Genomic DNA, 27,846 nt, shown 5'->3' on the forward strand with positions numbered 1-27,846 from the left:
CATAAACAGGTTTTCTCTGCAGACCTCTTATTGCACTGTCCTCTGTGCAAATGCAGCCACAGCTATGAACTGCAACTTGGTCTGTGGGAAGATTTAAGGAGGAGTTTCATCTCAGTCTTTTGATGAGCTCTTAGCTCATCACAAAAGAAACTTTCAGCTCACCCCAAACCTCACAGAATGATCTAGAGAATTTACATATTTTCCACTGGCCTTACAAGAGCCATCCTTGCAAAATTAATGTGGACCTGCCTGACTTGGCCTCCAGTTTATCTTCACTGTATTCCTTTGTACTACCAAAAAAAGTGTCCTCATCCACTCTTCTGTTGGTGCTTTTTGTTTGCCTTAGTCCTGGCCTAGGCTGCCCTGTGGTCAGAGATCTCAGCTGCAGTCTGGTCTTTTCTCTGCCAGCCCAAGGTCAATGCAAAGAATAAAAAAGAGCCAAGACCTTTTAAGCAGAGCGGGTGAAAGAGACTGTTAGTTATAGGTGAAATTGTCAACACACAAAACCCTCTGCAGATTAATCCAAGCACTTCTTACACTCCCCACATTTGAATTATTCAGGAATAAGTCCTTCTTGCCTTAAAAGAGGAACTTTGTGAGTAAGTAAACAGAAGTTTATGTGAGATACAGAGGGGAGATGTTGAACTGAAATTCAGCTTACAGTTACAGAGAAATTAATAACAGGACACACACAGAGCTCACAATATTTCTTAAATGAGAGTCACTGTGTTACAGTTGCTGAGTTCAGTAAAAGGTAGCTTGTCTCATCCAAAATTAGTGAAATAAGACCAATACAAAACTTTCTGTTTCTCCTAAAAGAAATTGCAGTGATATTTGGGGTACCCTGATGTGGTGAAAATAACTGAAATTAAGTCAGTCCTTGGGTTGTTGGTGTTGGAGTAAGGTATGCACAGCTCTGCCATGTGATACCAGCCAGACAGACATACTGCTATTTTATTAGCACATATTTGTAAGATCTCTCTTTCTTATGTAGAAATTGTAGAAAAATAGCAAAAACTCCTTGTTCTTTCTATTCCTATTTCCCTTGTTTTTCTTTAATTGGTTGTTTGTTTCCAATATTGTGAAGATCCTCAGCTAGTTTGTACTTCCAAATTACATTGTGATTTCCAAGAGACTTACTGGGTATTAGACATACCAGATAACAGCTACTAGATAGAATCCCCTTCCTGGGGACAAAGGAGTGGTGAGAGTTAAGGTCTTGGAACACCAAATCTCTGTTGTTCACACCTCCCTCGCCACTTTTCTGCACTTCCCATTAATCAGAGTTTGACCAAAAAAATTCTGCCTTCTAACCAAACCTAAGCCTTTTTCTTTTTAACCTGATGCAGTAAGAAGTGATTCATAAACACGTTCCTGGTTATTCATAAAGTTCTAGTTCCCTAAATATGATAAGAACAAGAAACATAATAAAGCAACAATAAAAAGTCTTGGGTCATAGCTCAACCCCCTTTCCAGGCAGCACCCAGCCCAAAGCTCTTTTCCTCATCTTTTCCACATAACCAGGCCCTGCTCTGGATGGTGTTTTCTTGACAATGCTGGTTGTCCTAGTTTACTACCTGTTCCTTTGGGTTTTAAATAATTTTACCAGTCGAACAATATTTTATATTACAGTAGCAACAGGAATCTCAGTGTGATTTTATTTGGGGCAGTCATACACGTGTGGTTTTGGGATGAAAAACCAGCTGGTTTGGGTCATTCATGGTCTGAGAAGAAGCACATCAAGCCAGAAACCAGTGAAGCCAATAGTTCAACCCACATAAAAATGGCAACACTGGATATACATGCTGGGTCTTGTGGGGTTTTTTGTTTGGTTGACTGTTTTCCTAGGGTGGATATCAAAACACTGCCTACTTAAACCCATTCTACTGAGCTCAAAATAAGCAGAAAAATTATCAATTGATTTTTTTTTTTTTGCAAGCTCTGTTGATCTTGAGAAACAAAGAGCTCCTCTCCTTCTTCCTGTGTTCAGAAGCAAGTTCTACAGAATTGGGAATTAATCTTTGGTCAGAAGATTGATGATCTGATCAAAAATGGGCAAATTTCATACAGGAAGACACTTCATGGTGTGCTCACGTCCTGTGAACGTTGTCAGGTGCTCCTCTTGTGGAAGATCTGGTTTTCCTTTCCATTCTTTTTAAGCCTAGTTTGTCCTTATGGCTTTGTCTAGCTGTGTTTTAATTAGTTTGCCCCCACCATACCTGGAGGAAGTTGAACTTGAGAAACATCTGTAGCCTATTTTTATTTATTTTTATGTCCCCACAACAGTGGATGCAGTCTCAAGTAATTTCTTGTGCCATGCCTCCTGTGATGCTCCTCTAGTTGGAAACTGGGCAGTTTGATTTGTCTATACATTAAATATGGATATTTACACTACAAGTTTGTATCATTTCCTTGTCCACCATCATCTCAATTAACTTCCAGCACCTCTGCTGTCAAAACAAGGTAAGAGTAAGTTCACTTTGGTCTGCTAATCTAGGCAGGGAAAAATAAAAGTAGATTTGAGGCTTGGTACAAACCCAAAAATTGTGATCAAACTATATAGTTAGTAAATTGTTTGTCTAAATCTTTCATGTGTGATGAAAGATTATTATCATAATTCATTAGCAAATTACAGACTTTGTAATGCACACAGTCACAAATTTGGCTTTGTATCAATCAGTTGAGACCAGCTGGGTAGAAATTAACACAACTCTGGGATACATAAAATGAAGTGCTCTTTCATTTTCAATTCACTGGAAACTTTGAAGGAAAGAAATGGAAGCCCTTTCAAAAATGTCAATTTTCCCTGCTTCTTGTAAATCATTCCATTTCACTGTGGAGATACAGAGATACAAATAAACATACATGGGATGTATGTAACTGAATACTACAGAAACTGCTCAATCAAAATAAATTAAAAGTATATGAAAAGCAGTGCAGTAAAAAAATCCTTTCATTATTTCTGAGACAGTCATACACACTAGTGATCACCAGAATTATTAAACAAACACAAAAGCTAATAGCCAAGCTACTCACAAGATACAATATTGTCAAAATTCCTGCTCTGAGCTTTCCTAGTCTGCCAAATGACCTTGAACAAAAATGCTTGTTTTGATTATGTCTCCTTTGCCTAAGCTACAAGGCTGTGTATAACGACAGCTGCATTTGGGAGCAACTTAAAACAAATTTTATCTTAGTGGCACCTAATCCAGAGACTGGTACAAGCAGCATGGAAAAGTCAGTGTCAAAATTAAACAATGAAGGCTTTTCTAGGAACAGATGCTTTTTCCCTGCAGCTGTAAAAACCTTAAAACAATCCTATGCCCCACTGTCTGGTCACGCAACTACCACAAAGCAAGGCATAAATTTTGCCACTTATTGCAAATATTTGCTGAGAGCTGCTATAACCCTTTTTAAAAACAGTAACAGGGATTTCTTGCGGGTGATTATGAGGCCATTTTATCCTTTAAATGAGTGCAGGGCTCTCCAGTTTATGCCCATGATTCCTGGTACAAAACCAAAAGGATAACTTTTCAAATTCATGTTTTACACAGATATAACTGAAAAACCCTAAGAAACAGGTTTACAAAAGAGATGGTGTCCATGTCACTAAGATGTTATGGATGGGACAAACATTATTAATTCACAGTTGGAACAGCAACTGAGTGTTTTCTTTGCACAGTAATTACAAAGCAATGTAGTACAGCACCATCATTACACTGCTGCTTCAGGATACTTTTGACCATTTTGGTGTTGTAACTTCACAACCACTACTGTAAATATCCTTATCACCACAACTACCCAAAAAATTACCTCTTTCTATTCAGTGAATGCAGTGATAAACTTCAAGCTGAAATATTAGCTCTTAGGAAACGACTTCTGTAACTTAATGATTATAAGTAAATCCTCAGTTCCCAATTAAGTGAGCAATTTACAATGTCAAGCATGTAGTTACGCTCCATATGAACTGATGGGGATTTTAGATTAGCTTCTGTTGTGTATTTAAAAGTGATAGCACCAACATGATTTACATAAGTAAAATATTTTCAAATATTTTCTCACCAAGCAAGCACTCTAAAATTGTGAAGTGTTTCCTTTCTTACCCAAGTTAAAAAAAAAAATCAACTTTTCCTGAACAACAGTTCATTAGCACCTCACTTTTTATAAGTATAATTGGGTTGTTTGATGAGAAAACATGAGAGAACACTGTGCCTACTATAATTTGCACAAATACAAATTTCATTGTTTGAAAACAAATCAGCAATTCAACGAATGTGGTTTTTTTTAATATAAGTGTATATCATGCAATAATAGAAGTGATCATATTATAGTTAACACAGGATAGAAAGGTTAAACCATGTTCTAAACCACTTTAATTTACAAGCTGTAAATTAATTTTTTTAATTGCAAAAAAATGCTAACTTGAATTTTTCATTTGTTATTCAACTAAATATAATTCACACAGATAACAGCACTGTGCTATTTAGCTACAGAGTGCTACTTTCCCACTCTAAATAGCACAAGAGCTGGGGACAGAGCTGTTTAATATGTTCATAAAGCTGCTTAGGTTTTCTTGTCATTTCATGCTAACACCTTTTTAATAGCTAGCATTATGACAGAAGCCTTGCATAAAAATTCACCAACCTGAAAGTAAAACACAGCAAATATTCAAAATCAGAATAGCAAGCGAAGATTTTAATTGCAGTTTTTAAAAAATTCAAGGTTTTAAATTAGGTCTTGATCCCCAAAATCCTTAGCATCCTTAAATTACATGAGGAAAGCCATTCAATTCAACATGATTACTTCTAAAATAAGGACAACTCACATGACTGAGCATTTACAGAGCCAAACCCATAACCAAAATTATAACAATGACTCCTCATTATTTTCAAATTCAAATAAATTGATCCTTATCCTTTGAGAGTTTCTCTCCAACCCAACTTACACTTAGGGATGGAGGGGAATAGAGACAGAGAAGGAGAGAAAGGAAGAAGAGATATAAACACACACGCACTAAACTGAGTGCTGACAAACTGAACGTTAACAGATGTGTGACTTCTAATTAGTTATAATAATCTGTGCTATTGGAACCTGCCTCGCCTTCCCTTGCAAATCAAACAGCCTCCTTTGGAGTTTTAAACTCTCTGGGTGCTTCTAAATTTATGCAAGGGAAAAAAACTTGCTTTCAGCAAATTTTAGATAAACTACAGTGATAACTTTATGAAAGGAAAATATTAAATTATAATTATCCTAAACAGACACAGTCTTGTGAAACTAACCCTACATTCATATGAAAATACAAAGCATTGACTATAATGAATTTGATTCATCCTTGGACACAAAGCTTTACCACAGTAAACTCAGTCAACTGTTGCTCTTGCTTTTATATTCATAGTACTTAAATAGCGCACTTTAAAACAAAAAAAACTCCAATTGGCTTTTCATACATCCACCCTCCCCAAAAATAACGCACTTGAAAAACCCAAATGATATGAAAAGGCTTCAAGGCCTCTTTTCTCCTTTTCACAGCACTTTTTTTTTATTTCTGTTTGCAGTAATCTGCCTTTCACTTTCTCATTGCTACAGAACAAACGAGGAGGCTCAGCACTTTGAAAAGGGGGCTCAATGTGTAATGGGTCCACTAGAATTAATTTAGTTGCACCAAATCCATTGAGCAGTGAGGTTTTTTTCTCTTCTCAAATCATTTTGAGTCGGATGCAGCCCCCAGCCTTTGTAATTCTAGTAAAGCACTTAAAGTGCACAGTAGGTGTTCATCAGGACCATCTGGTCAAAAGCAAAACAAGCTGCTGATTTTGCCTTTGAATAGAATGAAGCAAGTGTGAATTAGTCTCTTCAATTAGCACTATTACAACCTGTCAAGTGCATATTGTAAAACAGGATTATTACAGTATTGGTCACCAGTGCAATTATTTACTCTCTGCCTTTTCTTGCATATAAAAATGTCCATGTTTACTAGTTTTTAATAACTGAAGATGGTTTCTTTAATGATATGCACGTCCAAACCCACCAAATTCAAATTACAGGTTATGAAACATATTCTGTCAGGAATATACTAGGTTTCATAATTAAGTGAGAAGTAGTGCCCTTTCTTTATCTCTTAATGCTGTTTCTGTTGCAGAAGAAGAAAAGTAGTTATACACATTTTTCAATGGGATATCTTGGAAACAGATCTCTTCAGTCAGGTATTAAGATATTTAAAGTGCCTAATAAAGTTATCACTGTTGAACAGGTACCTAAAGGTATTTCCTCTTTATTTCCCAAGGAACTTCATCTAATTCCCAACACATGACCACTTACAAAAAGTTTATCAGGATTTCTTCCAGGTTCTAAAATACATTTTACCTTTGGAATGTGCTGGTTTTCTATAATACAAAGGCAAAAAACAAATCGAGAAGTTGATTTAGCTTTTTAAAAATAGATTTTTCTCTCCCTGCTGAAAAAGTCAAAGCCTGGCTTGCTAACACGTCCTCATTTACCACTGCAGAATACTGAGGCTATCATAGTGATGCTTAAATTATGTATAATGCTGTTACAACTTGCTAGAAATTGAGTATAATTTTAAGATGACAGATTTCTTTAAAAAGCAAACTGAATGTTCAAATTTCACAAAAACATACAGCTCTTGAATACAAGGAATATAGCAATGTATTTCAATAGCTTCTCTGACACTAGGAGTATTTGAACAATAGAACATTTGTGCACTTCCTATTAAATCCAAAAAGGGCTAGTTATTGATTTTTACTACAACAGTTGTTTTCAACAATTTTAAAGCAAGTACAAAATGTCAATACACAAAACAACTGTTTCTGAAATTATTACTATATTTACCATATTTGGGTGTGTCTATTTCTGGTAAATGAGTTTTATTGTAATTATTTAGCTACAGCATTAAAAAGAGTAACATTATTTATACATGCATTTCATGTCTCCATGTCAGTGTCTGACATTCACTTTGAATGATCTCACTCAGCAACAACTGTCTTGAAAATATTTAGTTCAGACACCAAAAAACGTATCTGAAAAACGCACAAGACCTTCAGCCAGATTATTTTTCTGCCTGCTGCAGGTAATTTCTCAGTTTACCTATATTTATATATTACTTTTATTTAGGCCTTTTAAATGAGGCTTCTGCCTGCATGTTCATAATGGTGATTTTGCATCTTGTTTAACATTCATCCACTCACGAAAAAAGTTTAAAGAAATCCATCACAAAGGATTTGATTAGGGTCTGTCAACACAGAATTTACAGTTTATCTCAGCCCAGGCAGTTGAGTGCACAAATAGTTCCTCCTCCTGCCTGGAGGGCTATTGGATACATTGCTTTCCATATTCCACCTTAGCCAGTGAGTCTGTGGGGAACAGAGAACAAATATATTACCTAGCACAGGTGACAGGGATGCTGAGCAGGCAGCCCCTGCTTAAATTATTGGCTAGAGGAAGGGAATAAAAAGCAGAGGCAGCTATGCAGAGGCAGCCAGTATTTAAAAACCCATCTTCTCTGCATTGTTTGCACAGATTTTATGTTTTACTAAGAATTCTAGTGCCCAGTACTTGCTTTACATAGTATTCTCAACTGGAATTTCCAGGAGTTACAAAATAAGATCACCAGTCTGTGAGGGGACTGAGGGTTCTGCATATTTATCCACCCTTTAGCAGCCACAGCTTGTGTATACTGGATATTTTTGCAATCCTGCAGGCAGGAATCACAAAAAGGCTTCAAAATCTGTATCAAAAGAGTAAAATAGACCAATGTAAAGTCCTTGTTTTCAGTGGAGCGATCCAGTTTGTTAAAAATGTTTGATTTTTTTTCGGTGTCACTGATTAAAACAAGAAGTGTAGAGTACATTACTGTGACTCAAGCCCATTAAGCTTTTCACAAATTAGTTTGTCTGCTTCAGGATCAGAACACAAACTTGCTTTTAACACACTTTTAAATATTCCCCTTTCTGAAGAAGGCTTTCCTTCATTTCTGTCACATAATAAAACTACAACTTGCAAAAATGAAAAATAGTAGAAATGTTCATTTCTAAATGAGAATAAGTTGGTAAGTACAGATAGAAAAGAAATTATCTTTAATGTGGCAATACCTTGTAATAATGTAGCACAGAGCTTCTCAAACCTGAAGTTAAAAAATCTCTCCAATTTCAAACAGCCTCTACAAATTATTGTAGCAGAATAAAGAACAAGTCTTCAGACATAAAACTCCTTTTAGTCTCGCATTAGGAGTTCAGTTTGTCAAATTGCCTTTATTTAACCATCTAACACACTGGAAATGTATTCATTAACAGTCTCCTAACTGGCACAAAACCTACCAATTTCCAATTTAAAATGCAGATCATGGAAAAAAGTAACCATGATATTTCCCAGAACAATATCTGCCCAGAATTAATTTAGTACTGCAATTTTACAAGAACAAACGGATGTCAGAAACCTGAGACACAGATTAACTTGCAATTTAGACCATCGTGTTATTATTAACTTTCCAAGTTAACTACCCCCCTGCCCAACTCAAAAAAAATTAAATCAAATATACAGAATTTTTTACAAGTTCAATTTATTTTTTAATTTCATTTCCAAAGATTCTGTATAAGTTCAGGATCACAAAACAATATAACTGAATGTAACTTATTTTTTAAAGATGAGAAAACAGATCATAATAGTAAAGAGTTAGCTATTTTGATAAAGAATGTTAAAAATAAAGTACCCTCGAAAATCCAATTATTAAAGTAAAATGTAATCAATTTTGGAAGCAGACATGAGCACTACGGGATCAGGCTTCTCTCAGATAATTTTTTGTCACATGGTTTCCCCATTAAATGCTGCAATTTCTTTGAAAAAACAATTCATCAAAATACCATTTACTATTAAACATGCATCCTAAACAATAAAAAAATCAGAGAACTGCAGCAATAGTAGTTTAGGAAAGCACAGCTCTGAGCTCACTGGATTTTGCATTTAATGCACCACAAAACATTTCTGACTTCTGAAATGTTGGTGGGTTGAGTTTTTGGTGTGAGTTTGGGGGGTTTTTGAGACCCTCAGAAAAAAATCTATTCCTTAAAATTCACAGTACTAATAACAACAACACACTGCACCAGTAGCCCTTGAGAGACAGTTGCACCCAACTGTGGCAAGAAGTAGAACATTTCTAGAATCTTAAATATTTCTTTTAATAATTGATGTAGTCATTTTGAATCTTTCTGCATAGGATATGGCATGTGAGTAGATTGCATTAACACTGCTTAAACATTTCAACTTGTCAGTATGGCCAAGTCGATTTCTGAAATATTTGCTGTATTTTCCCATCGAAACAGTAATAAAGGTAGAATAAATATATGCCACTGCTTTATAATCACTGAACATTAATGAATATTTTATGTCTTTTTAAATCTCCCTGTTTAATTTAAAAGGGTGAAATTAAGTCTCCTCCCTGCAATATGCCAATTATCTGTAAATCAAACAATAACTTGGCCATTATAGTCCTTTTTGTTAATATACCAGAAGCTAATTTGAAAACACTGAGCAGCATTTTTAGGTAATAATTGAATAGTCCTTCCTGCCCTCTTGTGGTTGGCAACTGCATCACTGAGTTTCTCCACCGTTACAAAAATACACGAGGAGGAAAGTAAACTATTAATTTGTTAAAGTGTGAACAAGAGAATGAAGAGTAAAAAAAATCTAACAGTTCCTGGAGAGGACAGAGACAAAGGAGACTAGGAACGACACCACCAATTCCTCCAAACGACAAGGACTGCCTAGATTTGTTACAATGATTACTCTAAAAGAAAAAAAAATTAAATTAAGAAGCCATTAGGGAGTTAACATTCAAAACAGTGCTTGTTTTCTATAATTAGACAAATGTTCAGCAACCCTTTTACCTCAGCGAAATCCCCAGGGATTTCCAGGAGCCTTTGCACACACAGACACGTTCACCTGTTCAGCATCAGCTGCACAACAAGGGCCAGAGAGCTCCTTGCATTTTAGCCTCTTCACAATTTTATACACTCTATTGGGTGTGACACTCAGATACAAGAAAGGCAAGGAAAGATTTTGTGCTCGTTCTGGTTATGTGGTGATAGGGCTTTTATTTTGGTTGTTTAAGGGGAAAATCATAATTAATTTTTATATTATGTTGATTTCATATGGCAACCTGGTGACTGTAACCTGCCATTACCAACAAACAAGAAAACTTCAGTGCATGGAAAGGCAGTCTAGATCCCCCTGTCACAGCTTTCTGGTTCCTTTAAGCCAGGTAAGATCCATCAGCAAAGAAGTAAATGATACAGCATTAATAAAAAAAACCAGACAATATATACGTATGTGTTTTCTTTTAGAATCTCACAATTTTAAAATAAAAACCACATATTTGGATGATTTATTTCCATAAACGTTCAAATTCTTTATAATTCTAGAGAGTCAAAGCTCAGCCCCTCAAAAGTCAAACTGATTCAAGTATGTGTATCTGTATTACCACAAAAAGCAAAACAGAATTTACTACAGTAGATCTAAACATAAGAAATAGAAAACAAGCTTTCACATGGGGGAAAGATCAGAATTTAGATCTTAAGAATAACAGGATTCACAATGAAAACAGTTAGTGATCCTTTTTCATTGTTGTATGAGATACTACTCTCATACCTAATGTTACAGAACTTAATTTAATTCTGTGTACCATGTCAGCATGCGACACGGAAAACTTCAATAAAATCTGTTCAACTCTAAAAGACTGAGAGAAGTGTCAGACCAATAATAGCAAACATACATTTAATTTGAAAAGCAAACATTTAATCTTAATATTTTGTAATGTGAATTCTGAAGATTCACATTTCTGTGTTGTTTGTTAAGTTTCCAGAAGGCAGTGGGTCATACGGAAAATAACATCCACAACACGTGGCATTAGATACACCATGGAGCACTAGACAACAACCTTAGGGCTTGGAAAGGAGTTTTAAAAATATGCGAGGGACTGCTTATTCTGAATTCTTATTCTGAATTCAGAGAGTCCAGAGTCACATCAGGGATATTTGTTCCTTTAGGACTTAATTCTACCGAAGTTCTCTCCAATATCACCCCTTGCTGGCCGTTCCACAGAACGGCAGCAACGTCCACTACACACAAAACCATTTGGCTACCAGGCCAGTAAGAATTACAGCACTCCACCAGCTACCAGCACAGTGGTTGAGGTGCCTACAAAATGGAGATGGGGCTGGTTAAAAGAAGGGAAGACAGAGGGAGCTTCAAGGGGTTTCAAGTAAATTGAAATTTGAATAACTCAATAAACTGTTTGTGTATTTTGCTACTACAATACAAAAAGAAACATCCTTTCTGTCTAATTTAATTGAACTTCTTTTTCTAACGGAATTCTTTAATCAAATTACAGCAAATCTTGATGATCCAGTTGATTAAAATAAAAAAAGACTAAAAAAATACAGGAATATCCATCAAGACTATGCAAACCCCTTTTAAGAGAGCTGGCATTAGCTATAATGAGCTACATTTATTCTTGAGCTGTGAAACAGCACTCACCTCCTGAATGGTACTGCTTCCTGAGAAGTTGAGGTTGTACTCCCGCTGGACTTCTCGATGGGTGACAATCAGCATGAAGTTTTGATTTAATGACTCCTGCAGGGCCCTGAAATGGTTGAAAGAAAAACAGGAAAATCAGGGATAAGCATGTTATAGCTTGTTTTACAGTTAGATGCAGAAACCCCAGGATACCCTAAACTCCACATGGACAAGTCCAGGCACAACATTATCATCTCTCTTTTCACTCTTAAATGCAAGGAAGCATGCTGAGAATGACCAAAGGCCATTCTTGAACTCCCCCCTTAATAAGGTGACTGCAGCCTTTAAAGCTCATCTAATGTTAAGTATTTTCAAAACGGAGAGAGTCCCATTATCTTCACAAACATCGGGTGTATTTAGCACTCCTAATGCCATTAATAATAGGCTTGTCAGCATATTGATGGCCAGACCAAATATCAAGCTATGATGCACATTAAGAACTGATGGTAAACAGAACAAGGCAAAGCATGCTCTTGCTTCTTAAGGGTTACCTGAAGCAGAAACCAAATGAAAATTCTTCTGCTTAGATTCATTTAAAGCGCATAAACCCAGCTAATTAGAACTGGAAAAGTAACCACAGCAAAATTTCTTGGGTATTGAACATTTAGAAAATTTAGTTCTGCTCACCTTGTTTTCAACGTACATTCACAGAGGTTTTAATAAAAACAAATAAAAATTAAAATTTAAAAAAATCTTAAGATGCAGTGTAAACAGACCAACCATATCTTCATGTTGTTATAAACTTGGGTTTTTTTTCTGATTTTCCTGGTGGTAAAACATCTGGATATTAAGAAGGCATCTTGATTGCTTAATTAGGTACAAAATTATGCAGCTATCTACTTTTCAAAGCAGAAGGCAGGACTTCTATTACAGACATGGCAATTATGGCTATGTGCAATCTTACACATGCTACAAAACTGCAGCAATACTGTACCACAGCTTGGGTTTCTAAACAATATGTATGCAGACTTGACTTGTTCAGTGGCATATGAAATTTAATTGGGCCTATTAAAATCTTTTTTTCTTATCACATACACTTAAAAGAATGACAGACTGTGTTTCTTTGCTTCACATCTTCACTATCCTGTGACGCTTCAACATGCCATTCCTCTTAGCACTAAAGGACAAGTTCTGAACGCAGATCAGCACAGCTGTATCTTAGGATACAAAGACTCCTATATCATTTGATACCTGATTTGTTAGTTTTAACTCCTTCTGGAATTACTGATCTGCTGTTTTGCTGCTCACATGGGAAGGCACTGATACAATACTCACTGGATGCTTTAGCAATTTGCTTGAACATCTCAGGGATATTTACCTTACAAAAATATCTTTACTGGGAAATCTAACTTGGCTCCAGTCACATCTCAATAATCACATACTACAAAACAAAATCATGAAGTGCTATTTCTTGTCTTTTATGGTTTTCCAATATGGAAAATAAATATAACTCATTGTCAATGCTAAGTATGATCATGAGCATGAGAGACACTACAAATGCAACTGGAGTCATCAATGCTGAACATGTAGTTTTCTGCACTTTCACAAGATTTTCTACAAAAGGCCCAACAGTTTTTTAAATACTTAACAGTCCTTCAAAAGATGTGAAAAAATAAGAAGAGGAGTCCTGAAAAGTAGCATGTCTATTTTCAAAGGTAATTCTAATTTGATTGTTAGTAAGTTTCGCAACCCCATAACCGTATTTTCTATTGGCAAATGTTCTGTAGCAACTAAAATAGCCTGCTGTGCTTTTTCAGATTCTGATTTTTTATTTGTTTTCAGCAAATACTGGAGGCAAATGACATATTTAATTGCTCTGAAAACATTAATTACTGCATATGTGAATGGCTCTGGATTCCATACAGACTCACACAAGGTTCTGTTATAGCTAATTTTGACTCTATCTGAAAATCTGTAGATGCTAACTGATAACATGACTCATGTTTTCATTCTGTAATTGATGTAAACATAGAATAAACAGGCCAGTCTGATCAAACCCTCAGTCTCTCCAGTTATGCATGATCCACACACTTCAGTACAACTCAAAATACAGCTTGCTAATAAAAAGCATCTGCTCATAGGAAAAGTTTTCCACTTGTGAGAGCAGGAAGTATTTTGGAAAGGAAAAAATACTCTTCAAACAAATTTAAATGAAGCGCCTAAAAATTAAAAGCTTTAATTTTTGAACTAACAATTTTGACACCTCTACTTTTGGGATTTCTAAGCAACACAAGCTGAATGTTGTTAACAAGCAAATTCTCAGTACATATTCATTGACAAACAGAGTGAAAAAAGAGGCTGAAAATTAAGCTGGCTAAAAAAAAAAAAAAAAAAATTGAGGAAAAACTGGGTTTGAAAGTGTTAGCAAATGCAGTGCATGGTTAATTGTTCACTTTTTCTTCAGAACAATAACAAACTGAGGAACATTACTTCTGCTTACACAGAAATGAACTGGTCAACTGCTCCAGCCCTTGGAGCTCCTACATCAAAATCTCACATGACGTGACAGCTGTAAAGCTTGGACAGTGTCCACGAGAAAGTGGACACTGGGAGGAGTCCACTCCCAGTGGACTCCCTCCCAAGGGAGGAGGAATTGATGGCACATCCGATGGGTCACTGATGCCAGCACCGGTGCCCACCCTTCTGTGTGGGATGGGGCTGATGTGAACACAGAGCCAGAGATGTCTGTCCCTCCCATAATCATTTTCTCCAGCAAAGGGGGATGCAGATTACCCCAAATTACTTTGGCCAAAATACATCTTGCCCAAAAATGGCATTCCAGCCATTAAGGTAATGATAAATTTTACAAGGTGAAAGGATTTATAGGAAACTTCTCACTTACAGTAAGATAAAGCTTATTTCTATTTCTCTTTAGGTCCACATAAGTATATTGAGAAGACTGACTTTGAATACAAGGCACATCTCTAAAATTTTGGCCTCCGTGTTTGCAGCTGTTTAATTTTCCTACAAATGTTATAGTTCACTCCAATTTTCCAAATAAAATAGCTATATTAAAAGGGGAAAAAATCAGGGTCAAACTGTAGGTCCCATTAAAGACAAGACAGATTTTTTTTCCTTCTTCTTTGTTGCCACCAGTGCTAAGAGAATACAATTAATCTGAGAATTAATTAGTGGGAAAAGAAAACTAAATTCTGGAAAGAGGACTAAAGTAGGCCACTCTTACTAGAACATTCTTCCCCTACTGCAAACCCCAGCTTTGAAAAGCATTTGCTGATAGGTGATATACACCATTACAACCTTTTTACCTCAGCTGAATGATTCTGCAGTTGCTGTGCAGCACAAGAGGCAAGGGAATCTGTATTTTTGGGCACCAATCCTCCAATTGAGGTACCCTGCCTACACCCAAACAAGAAATTCAAGAACAGACAAAAGAAAACATCAGAGCACAGTCATTGCTCTGACCATTTCTAGCAAGATACTTGGACATAAAAAACAGATTGATTCTATCTGCTGTTAAGTGATGGCATTAATGCTCTGAAATTTTATATGATACTTTGCTTTTTGACAGCATTTTTCTTTGAAATTTTAGTAATATTTCTGAATTTGACACCATAAATAAATCCTTAATCAATGATATTTAAATGCTCCTTTTCATTCCAGTTTTTATGAAATACACTCAGTATTTCCCACTAGGCAATATCTTTCTCAGTCACAGAGATTTCCCCCAAAACCTCTGATTTTATATAAACAGGTATGACACAAGGTAATTAACATTTCCATTTTAAACTTACAGATTTATATAAGCTCATGTCAACAGAAGTCCAAATTTACTGTAATTACAGATTATTTACATTAAAACAAAATAAGAAATCAGTATGTAAATGTAATGTTTGTTGTAGCTAATGCAGCAGGAGGTGGTAGATTAGGTTCAAACAGCAATCAGTTAGCAAATCTGGCTAACATGTAAATGAGCAGAAGCCCTTTTGTTTACATTCTATTGCATTTTAAACTTCAGGATTTTTAAACTGTCTCATGAACAGATGGGAAAATAAAACATTAATCTTACAATTCTTAAGGAAGCTTTTAAAGTAACTAAAGCAAGGCACTGCTCCTGTCCAGTTAAACAGACAGGACTACTAATTGGAGCTGCAGGTTACATCGTTCTTAATTAACACTCTGCTACAGTTGATAACATACAACAAGACACCACATCACCACCAGTGCTCTGCAATCGTCTAAAGAAGAGGCATTCACCAATATATGGTCCTACTGCTTGAAAAAAGGGATCTGCGGGTTTTTTCTTTTCCACAGAGATGATTAGGCTTGTTCAACAAGTTACAATCACTTAGCAAAATTGCATTATTTCTAATAATCTCCATGGTATGCACCCAGGTTTTTAACGATTTTCAACTTTCCAGTGATTCATCAAGTATAATAAAGTATCTTTGATTTTCAGCTATTTAGCAAAAAAAGTATAATAGGCATTATATCCATTATAATGACAACAGCAACAAAAAATTATAAAAAGGATCTCCCAGAACACACAGGATAGAAAGGAGAGATGATCTGGATGACCCAGCTCCATAGCCAGACTCTCATGCTGACACTTTTCATGCTTCCCTCTTGCATTCTCCTAAACCTATTTCCTCAACTGAGTATTGTCAGCCTTCAAGAAGCATCCAAGGCAACAAAGGGATGGAAGTGCATGCTGAGGAAGGGATTAATCTAATCTGACAAAGCTGGTGCAAGGGATCTACCCCCACGGACACTGAATGATGGACATTCTTTGGCATCTTTCCTTTCAAGATTGCTTTCCAAGGGAAATCGTGTTCTTCTCCACCCACCTGGTAACTTTTGCACATAGTCACTGGTTTTAAGGAGGTCTCATATGTTAGAAAGGTCTCAAATACCAGGTGTAAATCAACAGTGAGGAAGAAAGGGTCCCAAATTACCACCCACCTCAGTAAAAGGCTACACTAAAAGTGCAGTATTTTATACTCATCCAGGTGACCCCTGGCCAGTGATCTCAGAACCACCCAGAGGACATGATTTCTCCTTTCCTTTGATAGTACCTGACTGTGAGCTGGAGAACAGATGCAGGGCAGGCTGATACACTGTGCAAGGGGAAAAATATTACACAGGTGCTACAAAATATACAACTGGAGCCAGCATCAGAGGTAGGTGAGATGCTGGGAAGCATAGAAGGAGAAGGCTGATTTACTGCAGCTGCTGGGATGAGGCAGGAATTCACTAGAAATCAGATTTCAGTATGTCCACAGCTCACAGAACACATGGTTGTTGTTCTGGATATCGTGCATGGATAAGTATGGCTTTGCCAGCTGAAATTGTGGGAGCAGGGTGGAACCATACAGGTGGTACTTGACATTTAAATTTAATCTCTCCACCTCAATTTACTAGCATGCAGTAGTAATTCACTGGGTTTCTATTACCTATAAAAGCTTTAGGTAGGCCACTGATGAACAAAGATACCCCAGGAGATTTTTGTTTGTTTAAAAGGCAGGATCACTTTGCCATTACATTTAGATGCTGGTTTTCAGTCAGTTCTGGGTTAAGCCCATACAGTCTGTCACAATAAACTTCAATGCCTTCATATCAATATGTTGGAATAGGATGTCTCAGACACTGTTCTGTCTCACTATAAAGAACAGACAAAAATTGGAGCTTACAGAGCTGAGGCCAGACTGTTCCTTTTAAGAAGGGCATATAGATAAAATATCACATACCTGGAATCTCAGGCTTTTCAAATATCAATTTCTGGAGAAATTCAAATCACGACTATTTATCTCTAGTTCAAAACAGAAGGCATTTGAAAAAAACAACAGATGAACTCCCAGAGCAAGAGGCAAAGTTCCTCAACATCCATTAATAATAGATGTGAGCATGATGCTTTTAAAAATTGTGGGTAACAAACTAATCTGAATAATAACTGACCTAACAGTAGGCAGTAAACAGTGTAACTGGGTTTGGTACATTGCTTCAATTAGATGTGTTTTGATCTGCATTGATGCTTTAATTGGAGGCAAGCCTCCCCTTTCATCTAGAATTTATGACTTCAGGAAGATGATCTAGCCTTCAAATTATCCGTGTTTAAATAGCCACTAATTAGTCACCATTTGCTGTCCCAAAGCTACCAACTTTTATCTTAAAAATATCCAGAACTAATCTCCACTATGAAACAAATATAAACTATAAAAGGTAACAACTACTTTGATTTTACTGTCAAGTGAAGTTCTTTTAAACCATTAATCCAGTAAAAAAGGCAAAGAACTGTTTTTAAACAGTTTGTTGTTATATACTTTACTGCAGTTGCAATAAACAACTCTCTTCAGACTCCAGTTTTCTCTCCAGAATTATAACATTCAAAATACAATATACAGCAATACCTGGCTAGAAAATTTGGGAATTGGAAATGAAACAATTAGCAGCTGTAGTGTCTTTTCAATGTTCTTCAAATGGCTGCTAAGGTACAATGGCTGATTGTCCTCACACACAAATACAGCTCCTGTTTGCACATACAGTTCTTGTACACCACCCTCTGTTCCAGTGCCACTCTTCCCTCTCTTAATGCTCCTTTTCTTATAATTATTATTTTTATATTTCATATCAGCATTCTTAATTCTTCTACAGACTACATGTTATTGTGCACAAGTACAAGTAATATACAAAGCACTTTCAATCCTTAGGAAGGCAGCTACAAATTTCTGCTGACTCTCAAAGAATTCCTCCCGCCAGTAATAGAACTGCACTTGCAGAATGTTCTCCTATCACCTACAAGGGCAGAAAGCCAACTCCCTCTTCAGACAAGCTGAAATCCATGCATTCTGCCCAATCCCAAAGGCATCCCTGCGCTGGCCGGCCCGGAGCGCTCCTCTGGCAGGCTCAATTGCCGCGCACCCTCTAGCGGCTCCCGAGGAAAATTCCCAATTTCCTGGCAAACGGCACGTACGGGGCTGCCTTGGGGAAAGGGAAGGACACGGAAGAAAACCAACCAAACGAATGGCTAATTGCTTCAAAGCAGTATTTCCCATATAACACCGTTTCATTTCCAAACCCTCGCAATATTCCCTGACAGCAGAAAGAGACCTGGGGGTGCTGCTGGGCAGTGGCTGAAGGCCAGCCAGGTACGCCCGGGCGGCCAGGAAAGCCAGCGGCACCGGGATTTTACCAGGAACAGCGCAGGACCAGGGCAGCGACTGTCCCCCGGGCTGCTGAGGCCACACCTCGGCTGCTGTGTCCAGCTCTGGGCCCCTCAGCTCTGGAAGGCCACGGAGGGGCTGGGGACACGAACGGAGCTGGGGAAGCGCCTGCAGGAAAAGAGCTGGGAGAGGTGAGTGAGGGAGCCCGGGGTGCTCAGCCCGGAGAAACCCTTCAGCCCAGCGGGGACCTCCTCACTCTCCCAGCTCCCCAAAAAGAGGAGGGGACCTGTCTCCACTGCCACGTCCCAAGTGGAAGGACGAGAGGAAATGGCGTTAAATTGCACCACAGCGCGTTCAGATTGCGCATTAGAAAAATATCTTTCCCTGAGAGAGTGGTTAAACACTGGATTAAGTTGCCCAGGGATGTGGTGGAGTCAGGAAGTGTTCAAGAGATGTCTGGATGTGGCACCTGGAATATGTTTCAGAGGTGATTATGGTGGGTTGAACTAGATAATCTTGAAGGTCTCTTCCAGCTTTGATGATTCTGTGATTCTGTGACATATGGACACTCGCTGCTTACTTCTTCAGTGCTCAAATCAGTAATAAAATATATCCTTCTCAATTCAAGGAAATAAATCACAATTAATTATTAATGAATAATCAATTTATATTAATTATTCAGTCCATCTACATACATTTTTAAAGTACAAGATAAAATAATGCAATGAACATTTCATAAAGAAAATTCTGAACTGATCGGAATGATTCACACACATTTATAAGATACATTAAATGGACCAACATAAAGCAGCAACTTATGCAAGGCCAGCTCTCATTTCCACAGGGACTAGATTTCTGTTAAAGTCATCATATCTGAGAGGTGCAAAATTCTATATATACCTGAGAGGTTCATATACCCCACCAAAGTTTTAAAAACCTCAACAAGATTCTTTTCAATGAGATGCTGAGTTAGTTCATCCCAACAGTCACTAGTGCAGTGAAAACACTTTGTATTTACTGACTGCAGATTCCTACAAACACACACATGGCTTCATAAGAAACACCAAAAAAACCTCCAAACCATACAAATAGAATTTATGGCCAAAAGACTTACCCAGAATGACTTGAAGAAGGAGGAGGCAGGTCAGGTGTTAGAACATAAAGACTATTATTTTTTGGCAAGTGTAGACTTTTTAAAACAGTCTGAGGGGAGAAAAATAATTATAAATATAAAACATTCACCAATTCTGACTTTTTTTCTTTTTAATTATAGGTATGTATTTACAATACCAGCAAATATTTTGTTTTGAGATACACTTCTTGTTACTTCAAAACATCATTTTTGTAGGTGGGCCACATTATATACAAACCAAACAAAACTGATTTGTCCTGATTTTATTTTGCAGTGTTTTAGATTAAGAGCTCTTTGTGTGCCACCCAAGGCATCTGACACTGTTTGAAACTAACAATTCTTGCATTGTAATCCCCACCCACAGATGCTCAGTTTGAAACTGAGTTCAGTTAACTGAAAACACGGTTGAAAACTTACACTATCATCTACATCTCCAGTCTTCCACCCTTTTAACAGCATTTTAGATGCAGGAATCTGAAGTTCATTTTCTAGAATATGTTTGATATCTCCTAGAGAGAAAAACAAAAGAAATATATAAAATATACACACTTACTGCTTTATTTCAAACAGCAGTGAGTTGTACTTAAAAAAACAAGAGCAAGGAATAATTTACTATGAGAAGGATTTTCAGTCTAGCTACCCTTGTAACATAGCCTTCAAAGAGTAAAGGACAAATGAAGCTTAAAAAATAATTACAAAGCATGAATGACTGGAGAATCACACAAGGATTTGATGATTTGGACATTTCTATTGGTAATTCTATATTCCATATTTATTAGACACACAGATAGCTGTGTGCTATCTGGAGCACCAGACTTTGCCAGCAACAAAGAGGGTGCATATTTCTGATACCGAATTTCATGAGCATTAGTCCAGACCTAAGGAACTAGAATGTTCATACATCTGACTGCTCTGACAGCTTTTGCAACCTTTTGTACATTTTGATGCTCTTCTGCCCCTGTAGTTATCACAGTCATAAAGTAACTCAGGCTGGAAGGTACCTCTGGAGTTCATGTGACCCAAGCCTAACTCAAAGGTCTAATTAAACCAGTTTAGTCAATGACTTGTCCAGCTGGCTCTTGAACATGTCAGGATGGAAGTTTGACAACTTTTCTGGTCTACCAGTTTCAGTACTTCACCACCCTCGCAATAATAAAAAAAATCCTTTTATTTAATGTGAATTGTTGATGTGTCTATTGCCTTCCATTCTCATGCACTTCCAAGACAAGTCTGGCTCCATCTTCTCCATGTCCTCCAGCAGGCAGCTGCAGAGGTCAGGTCTGTACCTTCCCCTTTCCTCCCCAGGCTGGACAAATCCCCTTCTCTGTGCCTCTCCTTCTGTTACCCAGAGCTCCAGGGCCCTGACCAGACTTACTGAAGGATGTCATCATCTTCTTCTAGTGAGCACCTCAAAACCCCACACAGTGCTCCAGATGCAGTCTAGCAAGTGCTGAATAGAGGGAAATTATGATTTCCTGGGATCCACCGGTTACAGTCTCTCCAACAAAGCCTGGGACGTGGCAGGTCTTCTTCACTGCAAGAGTTCATTGCTGAAGCACCCAAGATCCCTTTGATTAAATTGTTTTCTAGCCCATCAGCCTTCAACCAGGTATTAGGTGGGGATAACATGGAGTTATCCTATGCCAGATACAGGACTTCAACTTTATTTTTTTGGAACTTCAGGAGGCTCTGTCAGCCCATTTCTTCAGACTGTCCAGGACCCACTAAAGAGCAGCCCTGGCCTCCAGAATATCAGCCACCTTCTCTGAGCAGATTAAGATTTATTTTGATCAGTTTTTTATCCAGTTTTTATCTTAATACTATGACTATAAAAATACAACAGCAGGCCTTACTAAATACACATCAAAGGCCTTACTAAAGCCACAGTGACATTGTCTCCCCTTGTCAACTCAGCCAGTCATCAAATTGTAAAAGGCAAATAATGCTGACTGATTAGGTACAATTTGCCTTTAGTAATTTCATTATGGATGTTCCAAATCCCCTTCTTTTCTCTCCTGTGCTCAAAAAGTGCTTCCAGAAAGATTTACTCCATCATCTTCCCACAGACCAAGCTCAGCAATCACCACTGAACACAGGCTCACATTTGCCTTAGCCTTTCTTCTAACACTGATGTACTTACAGAAACCTTTCTAACCCCTCAGTGGTTTCACCTTCTGCTGAGTTTTGGTCGTCCTAACTGAAAACCTGCACACCTCTGTGCTCCTGCTGGACAGCCCATCACTACTTTCCAGCTCTGGCTACTTTGTTTTTGAATTTAGTTCAGCAGAAATGCTTTTTTCTTCTGTGCTGGCCTTCTGCCGTGCTTGCTCCTCTTGCACGTTGGAAGGAACTGTTCCTGTGCTTTGAAGAGGTTGTCCTTGAAGATCAACCAGCTCTCTTGGGCCCCTGTGCCCTCCTGGGCAGCCTCTCATGGGCAAGCAGATCCCCTCAAAAGCCAAAACTATTCTTTCTTCAAGTCCACAGCTGAAGTCCACAAACTTGCCTTGCTCACTTCTCCCAGGACTTTAAACACAAGGCTGCCCTCCATCTTTATATCCCAAGATACAGAAGTTCTACACAAACTGCCTTCTGCCCTACAGCTTTCAGGTAAAAGCCAACTATTAAGAAGTCAATAAGAAAAGAAAAATCAAAGCAGTACAGCTGAAAAGTTCTGATCCGATGGGATTTTGATGTCTAATTTCCACGGATGTAACTCAGCACAAAGGAAAACCGAGAGCACCCATCGATCATTCAAGCCGAGCACCGCTAGGTGGCGCCACCCAACACCAAATCCATTGCCGAAGAGACGAGTGAGGATCACAAGTTTCAATTTCCAAATTTCATCCCAGACAAAAGGCTGCAGCACGGAAAATTGCTTTCATCAACTATTCCTTCACGTAGCTCCTTATTTGGATCTGTATAAGCTCTTCACTAAAAATAAAAAAAAAATGAAAATACTTTTCTTCCTTAGCGTAAGTAAATTAATTCCCAGTTTGGGGAATGTAAAAAAATAATAGGTTCTGAAACACTAGCATACTTCTAACATACTGCTTCAAAATGCATCATTTTTAGGGTAAAGACAATAAAACTGATACAATTAATCTTAATTTGAATGAAAGAGTCAAATAAAAATTGAACTACGAAGAAGCAATGATGTTCCTCACACCAAGAATTCCTCTAATCTTGTCACTAATCCTGAACAGAAAGAGATGCCATACAGATTCAAAGAGGAAATGCCAAGATCATCCACTTATTAATAGCTTGCATCTACACTAATCCTATCCCAAATTACATTTTCATGCCTAAACTAAATAATTAATCTCCATTTTGTTTCTGAAGCAAGTTCATAAGAAAACTAGATTTCAAAATAAATATTTGATAGATCACTAACCTTTACCATGGATTAGTGAAATTTTGCTTTTTTAAAGCTGCAAAGAGATTTGAAAATGGTTAGTAGCTGTGGAGGCTGCATTTTCAGGGGGATCTTTCATTTTTTTCCTTTTTGAGGGGTTTTGTTCTACTTTGCTTTCGGACTTGGATTTTTGGGGTTGAATCTTTTTAGTTTGTCTTTTTAACAGTTTCACGGCAGCAGCTTTCATTTCATTTTTACAAATCCTTACCAACTGTAGAGCTGTCTTCAAGTACTACATCCACATTTCTGTCTCTGTACTCAACCCTGAAGTCAAGCATTCGAGGTTGTCTTTCCACTATTTGTCTAGATGGCACTACATGGCGAAATGCTGAGGAGGAGGAAGGAGCTGAAGAAGCTGCAGCAGAGTGACTGCTGGGGCCATATGCTGGTCCATGCAGAGTCTCTACACCGTACTCACTGAAAGACAGGCAAATGAGATGATTGAAACAGAACAGCTCGGTATGTCTAGCCAGAAGTTAGGAAAGCAAAATGACAGTATTATTCACTTATTACAGTCCAGCACACACTTCTTGAATTATTGCTGTCATATCTGAAAAAATGCTTATTAAAAATGAAAAAGTAACTTCTGCATTAGCAAGTTTAACCTTTCAGGGCTCAGGAGTGCTATAGGAGGTCAACATTGGTGATAAGCATTTAAAATCCATTATGTAATTGATACCAGAATTATCTTGAGGAGAAGGATTGTTTCCTGTTCCAGGAGTGTTATGGCCATATAAAAATTGGCACTGTGGCAACAGCCAGCTTTCTACATCATTGGGCTAGTATCCAGTGCAAATGAGAATAAGAAATACAGCTCAAAATTCTGCAGGCAGATAGGTATTTTCTCACACCAAATTAGTGAAAAACAAGTCAGATATGAAAACGGACACACGTTTAAGGTAAATAAATAAAGATAATGAAGCATGTGTTTAAAAAGAAAACACCTAGAAGTACCACAGTAATGCAATGCTGGAATTCTAGCTTTCCTTCGAGTTCAAAATCCTGCAAGGCTCCTGGAGATTCATAAAAGGATGTCTCCATACCTGACTCAAGGACACCCACAGCATTACAGGTCAGAATAAACTGGAAAACCCTCACTACCCAGAAGCACTTCATCTTCCTCAGTGAGCCTCTCCACAGGAAGCACGTAACTGGGATTGGAAACAAGTGTAACAAAACTTCAGGAATATTACTCCAGGCAAAAAAAAAAATCTCTATGATGTGCAGAAATCAAATTTGGAAGGCAAGAAACTTCATCAGGTAAGTCTGGGGTGTTGCCTTTTAGATGTTCTTATGAGGAAGATGCTGGGCAGTTACAGAATCTCATGGTGGATTTCAGAAATGCTGCAACATAATTTGTCTCATTTCCATTCTTTATTAGAACTTATTCGAAAAATTCCTTCTGTTCTCGAAGATACCATGAGATTCTCAGTGGAAGTGCTTCATAGAGCAAGTGAAATCTGTCATCTAGAGGAGGTCTGAACTTTAAAAAGCGGATGCAAATGTGGATGGCATGCATGTCACAGAAGTGCAACAGTACTCAGCTACTGCAAATCCCATCATTGTGCCTTTCACATTTGTACCAGAAAAACATGTTATGCTTGTAAAACAAGGGGCTCCTTCACTTCTCACATCAGCATGCTCAGAAGGATGAATGCCCAGCTACAAAGACCCACACTCTCAGACCTATGGCTCAAAAGTCAAAGGCCCACAGCAGAGCTCTACAGAGTACAGGAAACAGTCTAATTTCCAGTATTCAAAAAAGTATAAATACCAAGTGATATGTTATTTTCTTCAACCTGGTGGACAAGTATGAATTAACTACAATTAAGTAACAACTCTGTTAGTAGACCCAAGAATCAATTAATATCCCAGTTCTCAGGACTGGATCACAAAACAAGCAACTGAATTATACAACAAAGTGTACTTTTTTCTCTTCGATAAATTAACTTGCTTCAAGTCCAGTTGTATTAATTTTATTTGATTCTACCACAAAAGGCATCCTACATATCTGACTAGCAACCTCTAATATAACATAAAAAGCCCCACATCAGTAAAGTAAGCCTTATCTGGAAACCAGGTTTCTAAATCTTCTGAGCCTCCCTTTAAACCACTTCCACTGGAAGAATACAAAACAAGACAAAAACAAAGTAACAAAAATACCCATTTGAAACACATTTGACTACCTAATAATTTCTAAAAATTAATAAATTACTGTGAAAGAAAAATGTAAGTGGGCACTGGACCACCTTGTGATTGAAGACAGGCATTAACTACTCTAATTATTCCCCAGCTTCTTCTACCCAACCAAACATTCTGGGATTTTGGACAGAAATACTTTGAGATCACAGTTTGTATGCAGAAAGAGTGTTCCACACAACCAAGACTTGATCTCACATGGACTAAACAGGCCTTACAGTAAATATATATTTAGTAAATTTACTGGGCAAATAGTTTTATCCTCAATCAAAACCTGACTCTGTTGAATTAGTAAGCATTGACAGAGATGCCAAACACCATTTTACCTATATTACGTATCTTATTTCATCATTAATTTTTTTAATAGTACATTAAGTACTTTTCTGAACAAATTTTTAAACACTGTTTTACTGCCTCTCTCAGGTAGCTTAATTCCCGTTCTGCTGTTTTCAATTGCCTCATCAGCACTTAGAAGATCAAATTTCAGTGACTTCAAGATATCCAAGCATCAGTATGCAAGCCAAAATTTAATTCAGAAGCTGAAAGAAAATCAGTAAAACTACTTTTAGAAGGGAACAACTTTATCACAGTTTCTGCTGCCTGTAGTTCAATTTAAAAAACAAAAATGAAAAAAACCCCAAGTACAAATGTTTTTGGCCAGAAAAAGGGAAGCATGGAATATCAATACCTTTATAAATGCATAAGGAAAAAGAAATACTTAGCCAGAAGCATACCAACATCCAATCTTTGTAAAGAGACAACCCTGCAAAGAATGACCCAACCACCAGTGAATTCAAAATAAAAGTTAATTATTTTGAATAGATGTTTGAGCTAGTCCCCTATCAGTATGGGAAAAACTGAATGTTAAATCAGCTTTGCCAGGAATAGAATTTGTGGCTCCAGAAACAGCTTTAAATGGAGAATTATGTCATCTTCTTAGGATTCAGGAAGGAAAAAAAAGTAACTGTTACCCAGCATCATTCTCTGCATGTACTACTCCAGTCCTCTGTGCTTACCTTTGTAGAATGCCATTTTCTTGTGGTATAACACCATTTATAGCTGCCTGAAAAGAGAAAACAAATTTTGAGTCAAGCATGCAGAATAAAAATACATCAGAACTTTTATAATATGTAAGAGTGATCAGCTTGGTTCAAAACATGCCCTAAAATGCTCTCTATTTAGTGAATATTCTTGGTGAACAGTATTATCATTATGGTATCTATAAAATAAGAAGCATATCCAAGTGAAAAACAAACATGAGCTGAAGCTCAGACTCCTGTTTGAGTGTGATGGATTTCCCAGGTGGAATGCCTGGGAATAAACTGCATGGCCCATGCCGAGTCAGTCTAACCCTTTGGTTTCACACACAGGGGACACATCGCTCCCGAACACACCCAGAAAACTGTGCACAGCCCAGGAGCCTCACAGCACATCCACAGAAAATGTGATGTTCCCCAGGAGCACCAGCCGTGGCCCAGCCCATAACCCTGCCCAGCTGCACACACCCTGCGTGCTGCCAGCCCAAGTGCCGAGCCGGTGCAAACAGCGGCTCCAGAGCAGCTCCATCACACCTACACCTCACACACAGACACCACCCAGCCTCCTCAGGCTGCCAGGGACCCTGCCAAAAATTGAAACTACCCTCAGGTAGAAAAGGAAGTATTCTTTAGGCACGGTTTATGCAGTTAAATACCATCCCACACTGTCCAAATCATTCAAAGGTTTAACAGCAAGATTAAAGAGAGCTTGTAGCATCCCACAACTCTCCATTTTCTCCTGTGCCAGCAGCAACTCATCCATTTTCTACCCTCACCACTTCTAATACCCACCCTCAAACGTCAGATATCCTTGACCTGTTGACCAGAACACCTGGTGAATGAGTGTCTGGTCCCCAGTGAAGAAGGGAACACTGATGTTTAGCAGTTCAGAGATTCCCTGGTACTCCAGGAGGACAAAGTATGACTGAACTACTGACAGTCATCATCTATCAACACCATTTGTACAAACTGACATTAAAAAAATGCAGCTTAAGTAGGTGTTTAATAAACACAAAAATAGATGCAATCAAGATTTAAATGCTATGGTTTCTTTTTTTCTGAATATATAAACATGACTTTTTTACAATTTCCATTAATAGTTAAGGCTACATGAAGTCAGAACATTTTATTGCTGAACTCAGCTAAATTACTGTGATACTGCAATAAGATTTATCCTGCATTTAGAAACAAATATTGCATTAATAATTATTAAAAAAGCAGAGAAGGAAAAGGTCAGAGATACCCATAAGCTACAGCAACAACCTATCAGGCTGTATCAAATTACAGCGAAAACAAAGTTCCCTACCAGATCAGATTTTAAATCAGTTTATCCCCTGTGCATGGTAATAATCAGTGGTTTCT

At 37.6% G+C, this 27,846-nt stretch overlaps 1 protein-coding gene across 1 annotated transcript in view; it reads right to left on the bottom strand.

Annotated features, from left to right (window-relative positions):
- The window catches only part of FAF1 (Fas associated factor 1), a 152,853-nt gene that overhangs the window by 93,774 nt on the left and 31,233 nt on the right, over positions 1-27,846 (bottom strand). The window contains exons 3-7 of the mRNA XM_068198731.1: positions 26,464-26,510; positions 23,457-23,665; positions 20,254-20,345; positions 19,819-19,907; positions 11,548-11,653 (exon numbers count right to left, since the gene is read on the bottom strand). Of these exons, the coding sequence (XP_068054832.1) occupies positions 11,548-11,653; positions 19,819-19,907; positions 20,254-20,345; positions 23,457-23,665; positions 26,464-26,510 (543 nt within the window). The remainder of the gene's footprint in view (positions 1-11,547; positions 11,654-19,818; positions 19,908-20,253; positions 20,346-23,456; positions 23,666-26,463; positions 26,511-27,846) is intronic.

The sequence above is a fragment of the Anomalospiza imberbis genome, chromosome 9 (genome assembly GCF_031753505.1).
Source record: "Anomalospiza imberbis isolate Cuckoo-Finch-1a 21T00152 chromosome 9, ASM3175350v1, whole genome shotgun sequence".
Lineage (NCBI taxonomy): Eukaryota > Metazoa > Chordata > Aves > Passeriformes > Viduidae > Anomalospiza > Anomalospiza imberbis.